The following is an 18098-nucleotide window of genomic DNA, read 5'->3' as shown; positions in this document are numbered from 1 at the left end:
GTCAAGTATCTCAATGAAGTGCATTGCCCTTTTAAGTATCTGCCCGCCAGCTTTAAGTAGGGGCGGGATTTCCTGATGTCTGTTCTCCACATGAGTACAAGCCTGCCTGGGTTAAACCCAGAAGTGGGAGTGTTGGAGCCAGGATGTTGTCCCTCTCTGAAAACGGAGTATTTTTACTCCCCAACCCACCCGTTCTTGGGGGTTAAAATTTACCCCATGGTAATTATGTCACAGTCATTAATTGTTCAGCATGAGTGTCATCACACATCACTGACACATGAGCATACTTGACAGTGTTCACATTGAGAGCTACTGCCAGGAGGAACAAGAATGCAAAGCGGATTGAAGCCAGTATAGAGAAGATTTCATGAGTTTGCACTCCCAGCACTGAGTTTCTCACCCCAGGAGCGCATATTGGAAATCTGAAAAATCTACCCTTGTATATTATTTAAAAAATGAAAGGTACCATGGAATCATTTCAAGGTTGTAATATATTCTTGGGCATGATGTGGAGATGCCGGTGATGGACTGGGGTGGACAAATGTAAGGAATCTTACAACACCAGGTTATAGTCCAACAATTTTATTTTAAAATCACAAGCTTTTGGAGATTATCTCCTTCGTCACTCACCTGACGAAGGAGATAATCTCCGAAAGCTTGTGATTTTAAAATAAAATTGTTGGACTATAACCTGGTGTTGTAAGATTCCTTACATATATTCTTGGGGGTTGAGGTAAGTTATAAACTGCTCCTGCTTATGATCTGCACTCCATTTACTGCCTTGTAATCATTCTCGCGTGTCCATTATTCACTTATATATGAGAGAAGTAGCGTAATATAACATAACAATGTAGAAGAATGCTATATATTTTTATAATGGAGACTAGGCAGTGAATTTCCCAATAACCTGAACAGGCTGGGGGTGAAATTGGTCTTGGGCTGTAGCGCAAAATGAGCAATAATGAATTGGCCGCCTGTTTTATACCCACCTGATTTTCTTTGCCATTGACTTCTGTGAAAAAGAAAATCCTCGTGGTATATACGGGCGGCCGATTCACTATCGCCGGTTTTGTGCTACTGCCCAACACCAATTTCACTCCTGTTATTTCTAGATATATCCACGCCAGTTTTGGGTCCATTTATCTTTGTGCTAATAGCAGCTTTGAATGCAGACAGCAACTGCTACACATCAATATGTGATGAGGCTCCCACAAGAAGACAAATAATTAACAAAGATTTCTTGCTGTTTGTTTCCTTAGGTTTTACCCATTTCCAGCTGAGTTTAGAAGGTACTCATGAATAGAATCAGGAAATTCAGATCATATCTAAATAAATATAGGAAAGGACTAAGTGTATTTCCTGACCTAGGATCCATTGGGTAAGCATTCTCTGGAATGGGCTGGGTGGTAGGCAGATGAGCTGGAAAACTTCTGTCCGGTTTGGGAGTTGCTGCAGGATTAGGTGACCCATGGTGCAAGGGGGATACTGGCGTGCTGGATGGGGTTGGCGGGTTGGAGGGTTTCAATCCTGCAGGTGGCTTCTGATCGTAGGCACTAGAGGAACAAAACAAGCCCACAAATAAAACAAGAGATAACAGGACAAAATGCATTTTTCTTTGTGCCACTGTCTAGAGACTGGTAATATCAAATGATACTTTTACCCTGGTTTGGGCTCTGGGTTAGATGTCGGGAGAAGGATCTGCATACGTCACTCTCCCACATACTTAGACATAAGGTGGAGACAGTTCCCATGCAAGCCAACTCCTGAAATGAAACCTGCTGTTGCACAAATGTGCCGGTCCGTTTTAAGCATTTAAGCAGAGTGTATGCACAACAAGCAGGCCTGCCGGGAAATCTGACATTGAGACGGTCCCCTGCCTCAACGGACATGCATTATGCCACTATGTATCATAACACCTCAGTGCATTTACAAAGTCAATCAGGGAGTTCTGAGTACCGGCGCTAGTTTGAGAGACCCAGGAAAAGTTGGGTCTTTGCTGACATCAGATGAAGACATAGAGGTGCATTTACTTTGGTAGTGGTATCAACTGTGAGTTGGGAGTTTTACAGCACTACTGAAATGTGAAAGTCTTATAGATTGCTTCACTTCCTCTTCCCTTGCATTTTAAAAAGAGTATGATGGCAAGATTCACTCTTTAATTATAATGCAGGATGATGGAAATCCTGCCGGATCCAATTAAACCTGGTTACTGCACAAGCTTGCATTACCTAAGATTAATCCTGAGCTCAAATCCTTTACCTGTAACTAGATCAAACATTACTCAGCTCAACTGCAACTGTTCTGCAATTAGGGTTGAAAATACCTGGAAATTTTTAAGGAAGAGAGAATGATTCTGACAGCAATAGTCACTTTAAGGGGAAACAAAAGTCAAACAAGTGACTCTATAATAAGAATCATGTCATATACAGTGGCAAGAATACAACATGAGGTTACTGGGCAGGAGTAAGAAAATGTAAAGCCATGCAGCTGTTACTCTAAACCAAGATTATAAGTTCCAATAAAATGTTGGCAAACGCACTTCCTGTTGTATTGGAGAAATCCATTGGAAAAGTTACCTTCACATTGTCAGGTAACTTTATTTTCATATGGTGTCCAAGGGCATTTTATTAGCAATTAAAATCAACTGCAGTGGTCATACCTTAGTGCCATCCCAGCAAAAAGAAGCTTGGCCCCAAATATATGCGGACCAGTGACCTTTGCACTTACAGCAGGATCTCGCCCACTGGGAACCTCCGTGCAAACCCTGCCAGAGTATCTGGGGTCGGGGAAGGTTCCTTGATTTGTCTGGCTAGGTGCACGTCTTGGCCATCCGCCTAGGTGAACATCTTGGGTACCTGCCTGTTCCATGAGGCCAAGAATCCTGGCCAAAGTCAGCCTGCTCTGGGAAGTGGGAGGCCAGAGACCTGCCCTCCCTCCCCGCCCAAAGGAAAGTTGCAGCAGCCTGCCAGCCCCTTTGTAATCCATGGAGTGGCAAACATCTTCAGGGTACAGTGTACATCCCAAACCTGGATCCCCAAGGTGGGCCTCACATATGCTTTGCTGGGACCAGTACACTTCTTTCTTCTTGGCATAATAGCCGTTAGTACTTAGACAGGTCAACCTGAGGCTGGAATGTGGGAGTCCATGCTCCAAGCCACGCCCCTCTGATAATAATGTCTCTGTTTGGGGCAGGTGGAGGCACAAGGCCCATCAGGAACTCCAACGTATATGGGTCCTGGCCTATTCCTCTGGCTTTTCTTCACACTTCCACAGCAGGAGTGTGCCAGAAAGCCCGTGGATTTTCAGAGCCCTTACTTCTTACTGACAGTTTCAACTGCCTAAGCCCGTAAAAGTTTGTTCTTGGGTGACTGATCAAATTAACAAAATTGAATTAGAGTTTCCTGACAAGATTAATGAGGTGAACAGGATACCAATAAGGTGGTGAATTCTATATTTTTAAACTCCTTACAGATGTTCAAGTGAGTGGTGCTCAAGTCCTCATCAGGAGCACTCACTTGATCTGCCTTCCCCCCCATAAATAATTCAATCTTAAGTTAAATGGTTGGTTTTCCCTTGAAGGCAAACTCAGAATATATTATTTGAACAAACACATTGGTGCATTTTTATCCAGCTGTTAGTGTGCAACAATTTCTTGCAAGTTGTTAAAAAGGCCTAAAGTAAAGAAGATTTTCATTCCAGGACAATCATTAAAACTCTGCTGAACCCATAGGAGTGACAAGACGACTACAATCCACCTTCACTTCACCTACATTGAATCCATTTATCCTGCCACATTTGTGCCAGGATGAGTGTGCCTTAAAAGTGGTACTTGCTGCATACGAGATAAAACTGGCAACATAAACCTGACTACATTCTGAGTTCAGACCATAATAGCAGACAGCACTCTCCTATCAAGCTACAGCATAGCAGATATAGGCAATGAACACACTGGGATAACAATTGAATGAAAAGGGGTGTGCACTAAAAATCTCTACACTTAAGTGCAGCATAACAAGGGGCAATTTCTGTTACCACAGAGAAATAAATAAGGAAACATTTTAGCTTTCAGAAAATGTCACATATAATAGCCAGGAATACCAGTAGACTCACCAAAGATTTCTAATGAATTATCTTACCTGACATTATACAGGCACTTTTCCCCATAACTGAACTTGAAAGGTTGCTCATGGCTGCAGGCAGTGCTCAGCTCAGAACAGGGACTCTGCGGTTCCTTCTTGATTTTTAGAGGGAGGCCGTGAAAAGCCACTGAAATGAGAGAAAGAGCGAGAGATAGAGAAAAAGAGTGACCTCTCAGATCTTTACATGTTTTCAAAGAGATCCAAAAGAGAGCCTTTTCCCCCCTCAGCCATTACCAGTTCTTCAGTATTGGTTACTTTTAAGATGGTGTTGCCGTACACTGTTTATTTTGTTTGGATCCCACTGCCAGTGTTTCAAATGATGACTTAACTGTGCATGGACAAGCCAGTGATGACATACAGTAGGGTAATGGCTAAAGATAGTACTCCCTCATTTGGACAACACACCAAGAAGTAGCTAGACAATCAGATGTTTGCAAGGATACAATTTTAAATAGTTAATGTACATAGCAAAATAGTTTATTCCGCTGAGATTTATGTTTCTATACAAACAACTGCTGCCAAATGTTTCATTGCAAAATATTTAGAATACATTACTTAAATAGTCATGATTTGATGATCCTTGTTGCACAACAGGCAAAGTGTGTTTTTTTGGAATTAATAACAGTCCAGTTAAACAGATGGTCTGGCTTGAATGTGCCTTTTATCTTTGTTAGGCCAAGAAACCACTCACACAATTGTTTGAAGTTTATGTCATCTCGCATAGTCAACAATATAATATAAAGAACTAAATTTGTATCACGGAAGTTGACAGCATTTCTCACGTACAGACATTTTAATTACTGCATTGTAATTTAATATATATGAAGCCGCACAGTACATGTCCAGCCCAAAGTAATGACTGAAATCATCTTCTCCATCATTGCCAACGGTCAGAGGTCACTGCTTTCATATTGGGAAGTAGGTCATATACACACACTCACAAGAGAAGCCAAAGAAACCATTCAGTTAAAATGTATAATGTTCAGGATTTCAAGTTGGAGGACATTAGTCTGGATGGGTGGCAATGCCCTTCCTCTGACACCACCCCAACTAGGGAATGTGTTAATATTTACAGCAGGTCCCCCACATTGAAAATCCTCTGACATGAAGTGAGATGTGAGGAGGAACAGAATTATCTGAAAATAGGCAACATATTAAAAGGTTAGGAAAGGAAATGTACTCATTTTGAAAGGCACCCTACTTTTTCCATGTCTCTCTACCCCTCCATTGCCTCTGTGCTATCAGACTGCTTATCCGACATCCAGGATGAGCCACAATTTTCTTCAGCTAAACATTAGGAATATAAAAGCCATTCGCTTCAGCCCCCTACCACTAACTCTACGCTCACCAATAACTCCATCCGTCTCCTTTGCCACTGCCTCAGGCTGAACCAGGCTGTTTGTAACCACGGTGTCCTGTTTGGCCTCGAGTTGACTTTCTGTCCACATAACCTCTGCATCACTAAGACCACCACTTCCACCTCAGTAACATTGCCCGCCTTCACTCCTACCTCAGCCCATCTGCTGCTGAAACCATAATTTATGCCATTTTTTACCTCCAGACTCGATTATTCCCATGCCCGCCTGTCCAGCCTCCTATCATCCATCCTCTGTAAACTTCAGCTCACGCAAAACTCTGCTGCCCCCATCCCATCATAGGAACAGGAGTCGGCCATGCAGCCCCTCAACCCTGTTCCGCCATTCAATGAGATCATGGCTGATCTGTATCCTAACTCCATCCACCTGTATTGGCTCCATATCCTTTAATACATTTGGCTAGCAAAAATCTATCGATCTCAGATGTAAAATTATTAATTGAGCTAGCATCTACTGCTTTTTGTGGGAGAGAGTTCCACACTTCTACCACCCTTAGCGTGAAGAAGTGTTTCCTAACTTCTCTCCTGAATGGCCTGGCTCTGATTTTAAGGTTATGTCCCCTTGTCCTAGACTCCCCCATCAAAGGAAAATGTTTGTCTCTATGTATCCTATCAAATCCTTTCAAAATCCTAAAAACCTCAATCAAATCATCCCTTAACCTTATATATTCCAGGGAATACAAGCCTAGTTTATGTAATCTTTCCTCATAATCTAACCCTTGGAGGCCAGGTAACATTCTGGTGAAACTGCACTGCGCATCTTCCAAGCCCAATGGTGAGCCGCCTTCTTGAACTGCTGCAGTCCGTGTGGTGAAGGTTCTCCCACAGCGCTGTTCGGTAGTGAGTTCCAGGATTTTGACCCAGCGATGGTGAAGGAAGGGCAATATATTTCCAAGTCAGGATGGTGCGTGACTTGGAGGGGAACATGTGTTCCCATGCGCCTGCTGCCCTTGTCCTTCTAGGTGGTAGAGGTCGCGGGTTTGGGAGGTGCTGTCGAAAAAGCCTTGGCGAGTTGCTGCAGTGCTTCTTGTAGATGGTGCACACTGCAGCCACGGTGCGCCTCCCTAAACCCTTCCGCCTCTCCACCTCCCTCTCGTCCTTTAAGACCCTCCTCAAATCCCACCTCTTTGACCAAACTTTTGATCTCTTCTCCTAATATCTCCTCCTTTGGTTCGACATCCATTTCTTCCCCCCTTATGCCTCAGTGAAGTGCCTTGGGTCATTTTTCTACACTAGAGGTGCAATATAAATGCATGTTGTTGTTGCTATCTTTCCTCACACACGTATCAGTACATTCAGTTAGAAAAGCCAAGAATTCCCCAGACAAAAACTCAGAGGTGTATTTTAATAAAACCATTTAGCAGTGGAAGCAGCAGTATGACTTAGAGCTGCTGTTGCTGTATGACAGGTGGATAAATATTCCAATCATTGGCACAGTCATTCCTAATAATGCAAGAGCTATGGGATACTGTATATAAAAATACAAAAACAAACTTTTGTTGCACCATCCTTCAGGAGTTAAAATAACTGCCTGCTTAGACATTACATTAAGTAGTACAGTACTGCCAGGGATCTCTAACACTCACAAGCCCACATGAATGCGGCACATTAATTTATGCAATTTACTTTACCTTCCCACATGTACTCAGTGCATGTAAGAGGCTGTTAAGTACTAAATTATTCCTGATCAAATCACAATCATCTGGAGTCACGATCAACAATTAAATTAAATTACATTCGCTGAACACTGCTCCAGACTGCAACTGTCTGTGCAGCTTTGCAGGTTTCACTCTGCCTATTTCTCATGGGACCCATACTGTTGCTTAGTTGCTGGTTACCAAAAATCAGGATGAGCTCCAGATTTCAGTTTGGAACTCTTGCCCCCACCCCCCCACTCAGATTGAGATTCAACAGCAACAACTTGCATTTATATAGTGCCTTTAATGTAGTAAAACATCCCAAGATTCCATCATGACCAGATTTTTCTTCAGTACACGTCACGAGCAGCAGCACCCCCAAAGTCAGCACTGATTCAACTGGACAAGTCCAACAGCATCCATATCCAATCATCAGCCAATCTGCACTTCAGTCTGAATTTCAGAGCTCATTCGTGCCAGAAAGGAGTTCTAGCCCATTAGTGAATGGCACTGCTCTTTAGTGCTGTATAAATGGTTATCAATTCCACTCTATTTCTCACTAAAGAAGTCAGGATTATAGAAAGCTGATTTCCATAAATAAAATTATTACCAACTATTTGGCAAGTTTCAAGCATCAAAATAAAGGTTTACTTGTCGATTTCTGAAACCATGAGAAAATGTCTATCACTTATTGAAACCTACACAAGTAAAACAAAAAAAACTCAGGAAGATTTGGTTTGTGAAGATTTTAGGCACCAAATCCTCCTCTTTCCCGTGTGATAAGTGCAATGATATTTGTCTTTGAGTCAAGGTTGATATTTTGGCCCTGCCCCCCATTCACTGCCACAGATACTAGGAGACTGCTGCTGAGCTTAATGGGGAAACTGAATGGAAGAGGCAGATCCTGAGGATACGCAGCAAAGCAACCTGACCCCACGTGCTGGTCACAATCAAACTCTGAGATATGCAAACAAGGACTGGCTGAAGCACTTCCTGTGTGTACATAGCAATAAGGATTTTGGTTCAAATAGAAAAAATGAGTAAAAGTGGGATCTGCTAATGTTTCTATCTTTCACAAGAACTAGTTTCGAAGCAGACAGGTCCAGGAATGGATCAAAGTCTGGCAGGTTGGATTTATAAAGTCACTGGATAGGGTGGGAAACATTAAAGCCCGCCTCCAAATTTTAAATGGTGGTTACTGTTTTTACAATAATCCAACCGGTCTCCAATTCAACTTCTCTTTGCCTGACCGAACTTTCAGTTCTGCTTCCTTTTCTGTACACCATATATAGTGATATACTGAATGATCCTTAAAAATAAGCAAACTGAACTTCGATGATTCAGGTGAGGGTGAATGGGCCTGCCTGTGTTCATTCCGATTGGGAGGAGTTTGAGTTAGTCACAGTAAGCCTCTCTGCTCAGCAAACCAATGTGGATTTGATTTCTGCTTCCCATGTTATTTCAAACGTTGCAAAGCTGCACTCCCACTGCTGCAGTAACAGCCCTGACCTGATCCCTCCCACTCCCACTCCCACTGCTGCAGTAACAGCTCTGACCTGATCCCTCCCACTCCCACTCCCACTGCTGCAGTAACAGCCCTGACCTGATCCCTCCCACTCCCACTGCTGCAATAACAGCCCTGACCTGATCCCTCCCACTCCCACTGCTGCAATAACAGCCCTGACCTGATCCCTCCCACTCCCACTGCTGCAGTAACAGCCCTGACCTGATCCCTCCCACTCCCACTGCTGCAGTAACAGCTCTGACCTGATCCCTCCCACTCCCATTCCCACTGCTGCAATAACAGCTCTGACCTGATCCCTCCCACTCCCACTCCTGCAGTAACAGCTCTGACCTGATCCCTCCCACTCCCACTGCTGCAGTAACAGCCCTGACCTGATCCCTCCCACTCCCACTCCCACTGCTGCAGTAACAGCTCTGACCTGATCCCTCCCACTCCCACTCCTGCAGTAACAGCTCTGACCTGATCCCTCCCACTCCCACTGCTGCAATAACAGCCCTGACCTGATCCCTCCCACTCCCACTGCTGCAGGAACAGCTCTGACCTGATCCCTCCCACTCCTGCAGTAACAGCCCTGACCTGATCCCTCCCACTCCCACTCCCACAGTAACAGCCCTGACCTGATCCCTCCCACTTCCACTGCTGCAGTAACAGCTCTGACCTGATCCCTCCCACTCCCACTGCTGCAGGAACAGCCCTGACCTGATCCCTCCCACTCCCGCTGCTGCAGTAACAGCTCTGACCTGATCCCTCCCACTCCCACTACTGCAGGAACAGCCCTGACCTGATCCCTCCCACTCCCACTGCTGCAGGAACAGCCCTGACCTGATCCCTCCCACTCCCACTGCTGCAGTAACAGCTCTGACCTGATCCCTCCCACTCCCACTGCTGCAGTAACAGCTCTGACCTGATCCCTCCCACTCCCACTGCTGCAGTAACAGCCCTGACCTGATCCCTCCCACTCCCACTGCTGCAGTAACAGCCCTGACCTGATCCCTCCCACTCCCACTGCTGCAGGAACAGCTCTGACCTGATCCCTCCCACTCCCACTTAAATCAATGAGTGGAAAATAACTTACAACACACACCTAAACTTCTGATATGTGTTCCCAGTGGGTGAAACTCCCTGTCCGGAACACAAAGTCAGTAAAATTACCCAAATTACATGAGTGAACACAAGGAAATGTGGGCTTCAAAAATATAAAATTAAAAGACTACTTTATTGCAACAAAGTAAGATGTGCCCACCCTGGAGAGTACACCAAACCACTCAGGCCTACTGTTTGCAATGAGACTTGTGATAACGACTCACTATACGAACCCACCCCCTTCTCTCTTAGGAGTATATTTTCCTATTCTATGAGAAAACCATTTTTTGGTAGATTTTATTCTCGGTCATCAAAATGCTGATTCAATGCGATAGTTCTGTGGGCGATTTTTGTGAAACACAAATTCATTAGAAGGAACGATGGAAAAAAGTCAAACATGGTGCATCTGTAATAATGCTCCTTTCACTTCTCTCAAGCAGCTAAATTGCCACTTAACCGGTATAACCAAAAACTTCTGCAATCCAACTCTGTAGTTTTTAATACTTGTGTGTCACATAAAATGGTGAAAATCCTGATTTACCCACAAGGGTCAGCCTTACTGAAAAATGTCCAACATGCTCACAGATAGTAAATTTCCAGAATCACAAAAAATTACAATGCTGTACTAATGCTTTTATCCATATGAGCCACCTACCCTTAATTCCATTCTTGTGCTTGCTCCTGATACCCTTTAATATTCCTCTTCTTCCAAGCAACTGTCTAATTCTCTTAACGTAACTTATGTATTCTGCTTCAACAAAAGTTTGTGACAGAGCATTCCCCATGCTAAACACCCTCTGTATAATGATTTGTTTTTCTAGCCTCCCTTAATTCGGTATTAGAAATAATCAATTATATAGCTGTTATTTAGAAATCTTTATAACTCCTACATTTAACTGGTGTAAGACCCCACACAAGCATATCTTATTGCTGTTTGTGTTCATTTGCTCCAGTATCGACAACAACGTCACAAAAGAGGGAAGCCAAGAAATTGCACAAGAGTCATAACAAAATTCCAGGCTAATTCCAGTAAGGGGATCGGAGTCCAGATCTCAAAATTCCCCGCTCCATTCAAAAATAACCCTCAAAATACAATCCAGGGGAGGGGGAGCAAGTGTTTCTTCTGCCCTCCCCATCTATATTCAGCCAGCACTTTGGGAACATTCCTCTAGCTTCACCAAACTACCTTGGAAAACCTGCAGATGTGCCTATGATAGGCCCAGTGGGACCTACAGGTGCTGAGAGCAGGCTTAGGTTCTGTTCTGGACCAAGTGACGGCCTCAACATAGAACAATCCAACAAATACCAATCCCAGAGGGATCGAATACCAGTTAAAAACTGGTCCCGTTGTCCAGGGGAAAAATTACTAACCAAAAAGCTCACCTTTGCCTTTAGACAGATCCAGCCTCTTGATTCCCCTCTCAGAGTGGCAGGGTGCCACTCCAAGATTCCAATACAGTCGTAGGTTAGGCGCCCCGATAGGCATGCATGCCCTCCCCTATTATTTAAATAACCCCATCCCTTGGGATTTGGGACGGGGTCGCCGCCAGGTCAAAGCAGCATGCGTAAGTTCCTCCCCGTCGTAAATCCGGCAGGGTAATGGCATCATGGAAATTGTACTCGAGGGTTTTTTTTCCTCCCTCTGTCAATTGCTTCCTCCTCTATTTGTCAATAAATTGATACCTATTTAGCGAATAGGAGCAGATGTCACATAGAAACATAGAAAATAGGAGCAAGAGTAGGCCATTCGGCCCTTCGGGCCTGCTCCGCCATTCAAAATGATCATGGCTGATCGTCTAACTTAGTACCCTGTTCCCGCTTTTTCCCCATGTCCCTTGATCCTTTTAGCATTAAGAAATATATCTATCTCCTTCTTGAATACATCTAATGACTTGGCCTCCACTGCCGTCTGTGGTAGAGAATTCCACAGGTTCACCACCCTCTGAGTGAAGAAATTTCTCCTCATCTCGGTTCTAAATGGCATACCCCATATCCTGAGACTGTGACCCCTGGTTCTGGACTCCCCAGCCATCGGGAACATCCTCCCTGCATCTACTCTGTCTAGTCCTGTTAGAATTTTATATGTTTCGATGAGATCACCTCTCATTCTTCTAAACTCTAGTGAATGTAGGCCTAGTCGACCCAATCTCTCCTCATACGTCAGTCCTGCCATCCCAGGAATCAGTCTGGGAAACCTTTGTTGCACTCCCTCCATGGCAAGGACATCCTTCCTCAGATAAAGAGACCAAAACTGCACACAATACTCCAGATGCGGTCTCACCAAGGCCCTGTACAACTGCAGTAAGACATCCCTGCTCCTGTACTTAAATCCTTTTGCAATGAAGGCCAACATACCATTCGCCTTCCTAACTACTTGCTGCACCTGAATGCTTGCTTTCAGCGACTGGTGTACAAGGATACCCGGGTCTCGTTGCACCTCCCCTTTTCCCAATCTATCACCATTCAGATAATAATCTGCCTTTCTGTTTTTACAACCAAAGTGGATAACCTCACATTTATCCACATTACACTGCATCTGCCATGTTCTTGCCCACTCACCTAACTTGTCTAAATTACATTTGAGCCTCTTTGCATCCTCCTCACAGCTTTGTGTCGTCTGCAAACTTGGAAATGTTACATTTAGTTCCCTCATCCAAATCATTGATATATATTGTGAATAGCTGGGGCCCAAGCACTGATCCCTGCGGTACCCCACTAATCAGTGCCTGCCACCCAGAAAAAGACCCGTTTATTCCTACTCTCTGTTTCTTGTCTGTCAACCAATTCTCAATTCATGCCAGTATATTCCTCCCAATCCCATGTGCTTGGGACCTTATCAAAAGCCTTCTGAAAATCCTAGTACACCACATCCACTGGTTCTCCCCTATCTATTTTACTAGTTACATCCTCAAAAAAACTCCAGTAGATTTGTTAAGCATGATTTCCCTTTCATAAACCCATGCTGACTTTGTCCAATCCCATTAATGCCTTCCAAGTGTTCTGTTATCACATCTTTTATAATAGACTCTATCATTTTCCCCACTACTGATGTTAGGCTAACTGGTCTGTAATTCCCTGTTTTTTCTCTCCCTCCTTTTTTAAATAGTGGGGTTACATTTGCCACCCTCCAATCTGTAGGAACTGTTCCAGATTCTATAGAATTTTGGAAGATGATCACCAATGCATCCACTATTTCCAGGGCGACTTCTTTTAGTACTCTGGGGTGTAGATTATCAGGCCCTGGGGATTTGTCAGCCTTTAGCCCCATTAATTTCCCTAGCACTATTTTTTTTTACTAATACTGGTTTCCTTCAGTTCCTCCCTTGGACATAGATCCAAGTGCTTCCAAGCCTCCTGTTGCATCTAGAGGACACATACTTATCTATACATATATCATATATCATATAAAAAAATCCAAGTGCGATTAGATCTGGATTATGATTTTGAAATAAAAAGGAAAATCTGGACTATCAATAGGGATTATATACTTACATCGAGAAAGGAAAGTAGAAAATAGCAATGAATAAAAAGCAAAAAAAAGTCATGGTTGACAATTCAAGTGACAGTGTCTCTTTAAAATGAGGGAAATGCAAGTTCTCTACAAGTCAGCCATCAGTTGTACCATATGCACAGCACTATTCAAATATTTGACTAGTATTCCATCTGTTACCATTTTGTCAATTTCCCCACATGAACTAATAGATGAACTGAAATGTACAGTGCTTTGTACACAATAAATAGCTCAAGACATGCAGCAATGATTTTATGAATAGGACTCCGTTATTGTAGCTTTTGTATGAGATCTAAGACAGCACATAAATGTTGCGTAAAAATTCTAGAGCTATAAATTGGGCCGCATAGCGCCCATTTTGTAGGCGCTACACGGCATCCTAAGGACCCAAAATGGCGTCCAGAATGTGCACGCATGCTTCTAACATGACATGTGCCGGACGTCATATTGATGAAGGTGTTTGTGCATGCGCACTTAACGAACGTCGGCAGCATGTAAAGTAGGGACAATATGCATTAGATCAATGTCCAATGCTGAATTAAAGGGCCAGGACCACTCGGCTCCAGACCTCATTACAGCCTTGGTCCAAACATGGACAAAAGAGCTGAATTCCAGAGGTGAGGTGAGAGTGACTGCCCTTGACATTAAGGCAGCATTTGACCGAGTGTGGCACCAAGGAGCCCTAGTAAAATTGAAGTCAATGGGAATCAGGGGGAAAACTCTCCAGTGGCTGGAGTCATACCTAGCACAAAGGAAGATGGTAGTGGTTGTTGGAGGCCAATCATCTCAGCCCCAGGACATTGCTGCAGGAGTTCCTCAGGGCAGTGTCCTAGGCCCAACCATCTTCAACTGCTTCATCAATGACCTTCCCTCTATCATAACGTCAGAAATGGGGATGTTCGCTGATGACTGCACAGTGTTCAGTTCCATTCGCAACCCCTCAAATAATGAAGCAGTCCGAGCCCGCATGCAGCAAGACCTGGACAACATCCAGGCTTGGGCTCATAATTGGCAAGTAACATTCGCGCCAGATAAGTGCCAGGCAATGACCATCTCCAACAAGAGAGAGTCTAACCACCTCCCCATGACATTCAACGGCATTACCATCGCCGAATCCCCCACCATCAACATCCTGGGGGTCACCATTGACCAGAAACTTAACTGGACCAGCCATATAAATACTGTGGCTACAAGAGCAGGTCAGAGGCTGGGTATTCTGCAGCGAGTGACTCACCTCCTGACTCCCCAAAGCCTTTCCACCATCTACAAGGCACAAGTCAGGAGTGTGATGGAATACTCTCCACTTGCCTGGATGAGTGCAGCTCCAACAACACTCAAGAAGCTCGACACCATCCAAGATAAAGCAGCCCGCTTGATTGGCACCCCATCCACCACCCTAAACATTCACTCCCTTCACCACCGGCGCACTGTGGCTGCAGTGTGTACCATCCACAGGATGCACTGCAGTAACTCGCCAAGGCTTCTTCGACAGCACCTCCCAAACCCGCGACTTCTACCACCTAGAAGGACAAGGGCAGCAGGCACATGGGAACACCACCACCTGCACGTTCCCCTCCAAGTCACACATCATCCTGACTTGGAAATATATTGCCGTTCCTTCATTGTCGCTGGGTCAAAATCCTGGAACTCCCTTCCTAACAGCACTGTGGGAGAACCTTCACCACACGGACTGCAGCGGTTCAAGAAGGCGGCTCACCACCACCTTCTCAAGGGCAATTAGGGATGGGCAATAAATGCCGGCCTCGCCAGCGACGCCCACATCCCGTGAACAAATAAAAAAAAATACAACTTTGGAACTCAATGCTCCAGCCAACGCACCGTTTTGACCTCGCACAGCTGAACAGGTCGTAAACAGCATGGAGGACCACCCCCCCCTACCCCCACCATCCCCACCCCCCCGCCACCAGCGCTATTTAAAGGGACCATGCAGGATTTACATCTTAGTTGCTGGATTATTGCTTCTGGTTGCTAATGCATTTGTACCTGTTTTTGGAGGTCTCCTATACTTGAATACTGGGACTAGAGGACATAGCCTAAAAATTAGAGCCAGGACTTGCAGGAGTGAAGGTAGGAAACGCTTCTACACGCAAAGGGTGGTAGATGTTTGGAACTCTCTTCCACAAACAGCAGTTGATGCTAACTCAATTGTTAATTTTAAATCTGAAATAAGATAGATTTTTGTTAATCAAAGGTATGAAGGGATATGGGGCTAAGGCGGGTAAATGGAGTTAGGTCACAGGTCAGCCATGATCTCATTGAATGGCAGAACAGGCTTGAGGGGCTAAATGGCCTACTCCTGTTCCTATCTGCCTATGTTCCTACAATAAAATTTCAACCCTCTACAAAGAGTGGGCTAGTTGGCTGACAGGCAACAGCAAGGGCATTGGCGGAGTGGCAGGGGTGGGACAGTAATGCTGTCACCCTGAGAGAGGACAGCAGGTTCATGTTCCATGGAGCCACTGTCACTTGCTGCCTCCTGTTATGCGCCACCTTCTCCTGCAAGAAAGCGGGACGTGTGTCGGTGAATGACCTGCAAGATGTTTGGGTGATGTGCCTGTCATGGTTGAATAGCTGCCAATGCGTTTGACCTGTGAGTTGTGGGTGTGAGGCTTGCAACAGTGGTAATGTGTAAGGGTGAGAAGCAGAGTTGAGTACTGATTGAAAGAATATGTTGGTATATGGGTGATGGGGGTGTAGTGTGTGGAGCAGTGGATGTGGCTAGTGGTGCAGTTAGTAGGAGATGCCACTTGACAGTTGACCTCACTCATTTTAACCACTCATGTCAAAGCATTGAACTTCTTCCTGCACTGCATCCATGTTCATGGTGCTATGCGCCTGCATTGACTTCGACCCTACTGCCTCGGGAACATATGTCTGGAGGGCCTCTTGCCCCCCTGCGGTTATAGGATGCCCCTCTTTCTGACCACCTCTTGCACCAAGGCCTCTCGTACATCATCAGAGAATCTTGGTGCACACTCTCTCGCAGGCCCGGTGAAAACTCAGACTGGCAGGTTGTTGAGGTCTGGCGTGCAGATTGGAGGATGTGGGATTTAGTAGTGCGCAACCTTTATTCAATCTTTTAACATAACTCAACAGTTTGTAAACATAAGGACGGGACCTGCATCAATGTTTTACCTGTGTAATATCCGAGTTCAGATTCCGTGCGGACCGGTATCTTATATTTTGCAAATAAGAGATGCAGGCTGCCTTTAAGTGGCCACTCAGCATCACAGCTAGGCCTGGCTGCTCACAGGAATCAGGTAAATTACCAGACAGCACGAATGTTACGTGCTGCCTGCATCACAACAACCGGAGCACGGGTTAATCGCGCACCGCGACCGGATTCGGGGGGATATCCAATTTAACCCCCCTAAACTCAGTGAGTATGGCCTTTGTTGATCTACACATGCTGTGTTCTGTATCGTTTATAAGAAAACTGTGACAAGCTGTCCATATTAAAAAATGCATTAGCCAAAAGCTAGTGACTGTTAGTATATTTGCAGCTGTGGCAATTTTTATTACAGTGGGCAGTGATCAAGTAGTCAGTAACATAAATTTATGATCTGGGAGATTCAAAAAAGGTAATTATTTTTATTGCATTTATGATGGCAAGATTTATAAAACATCTGTACATATATAGAAAAATATAATATCTTTTATCTAACTTAAAGAAACTTAAAGACTTTATTTTGTATTTTTGTTAGTATCAATAATGGTTTACTGTGTGGAAGTAGGAGACATTTTGTAAACATTTCTTCACACACTTGGCTTAGGTTTCGAAATAATAGTTATATATTCAAGCTGTGCTACTGCTGGTGTCATTTATAAATGCCAGACTAGTTTGCATGCTAAAGACAAAAACTGTAGACTCTGCTCCTTTGCCTTGTGGTGACTTCCAATAAAACTTTCCACTACCTCAAATAAAAGCAAACAGCAATCTATCTGCGGCATAACAGGACGTAAAATATGTTCAAAACAGTGCCAGGGATAAACATGAAATATTAATACAAATAGAAAGGTTAAGGTTTGGTGTTTATTTTAAGGTCTTGTAAGGGAAATACAAACTCAAATAGTGATTTAACTGTTGTCACGAAAGATACATGTCTGGACTGACTGATGAAAAGTCAGGATCAAGTTAGTTCAGAAAAAAGTCAGGATTTCAGTCACCCGTAACACGCCTTTGTCCATAAATATTCTATAAAATCTAGTATTTACAACATCGTTAGCCTCATAAAAAGTCCAGACATGTATTTTTCATGAAAACTGTTAAATCACTATTTAGAATTTGTAGCTCCCTTATGGGACCTTAAAATAGATGTCAGGTGAACCAGTTCAGACTTCTTCAAATTGTTATGGCTCTCTTCACATTGTAGAAGAAGTAATGGCTTTGAAATAGTTAGAAGTTCCAACACATTTGATACAATCAATCTGCTTCATTTTATCGTCACTGTGACACACTGGTGCAATTTGGTTCATTTATACATTTTCTTCAAGCATACCATAATTTCATTTTACAATCTATCAAGCATATGGAAATTGCTCAGTAAAATGTTGCCACTAAATTCTTTTGGTTATACATGACCATTAGAAAACAAATCTGAATTACCTAGAACAATGTTGCTGTGCTATTGGACAATAGATAGCTTTTGTAAGCCATGGGGTAGAATTTCCAATTGGAAGAATGCGGTTGCAGGGCCAGGAAATCGGGCTTGGGATCCATTTTGTCAGATCGTCACTCGACACGTAAACTTCTGGTCGGTCTTTGAGGCCGAGAATGATGTGGATGTGTGAGAACATCATTTTAATA

The 18098-nt window shown here is 44.0% G+C and overlaps 1 protein-coding gene across 3 annotated transcripts in view; it reads right to left on the bottom strand.

Moving 5' to 3' along the window:
- The window catches only part of etv1 (ETS variant transcription factor 1), a 112624-nt gene that overhangs the window by 57354 nt on the left and 37172 nt on the right, over window positions 1-18098 (bottom strand). For all 3 annotated transcript variants that reach the window (XM_067998483.1, XM_067998476.1, XM_067998493.1), the window contains exons 6-7: window positions 4137-4266; window positions 1365-1553 (exon numbers count right to left, since the gene is read on the bottom strand). In XM_067998483.1, coding sequence (XP_067854584.1) covers window positions 1365-1553; window positions 4137-4266 — 319 coding nt within the window. The remainder of the gene's footprint in view (window positions 1-1364; window positions 1554-4136; window positions 4267-18098) is intronic.

This window comes from Heptranchias perlo, chromosome 2 (assembly GCF_035084215.1).
Source record: "Heptranchias perlo isolate sHepPer1 chromosome 2, sHepPer1.hap1, whole genome shotgun sequence".
NCBI classification, from domain to species: domain Eukaryota; kingdom Metazoa; phylum Chordata; class Chondrichthyes; order Hexanchiformes; family Hexanchidae; genus Heptranchias; species Heptranchias perlo.
Note: the sequence above shows the minus strand (reverse complement) of the source record. Positions and strands in the feature narration are given on the sequence as shown.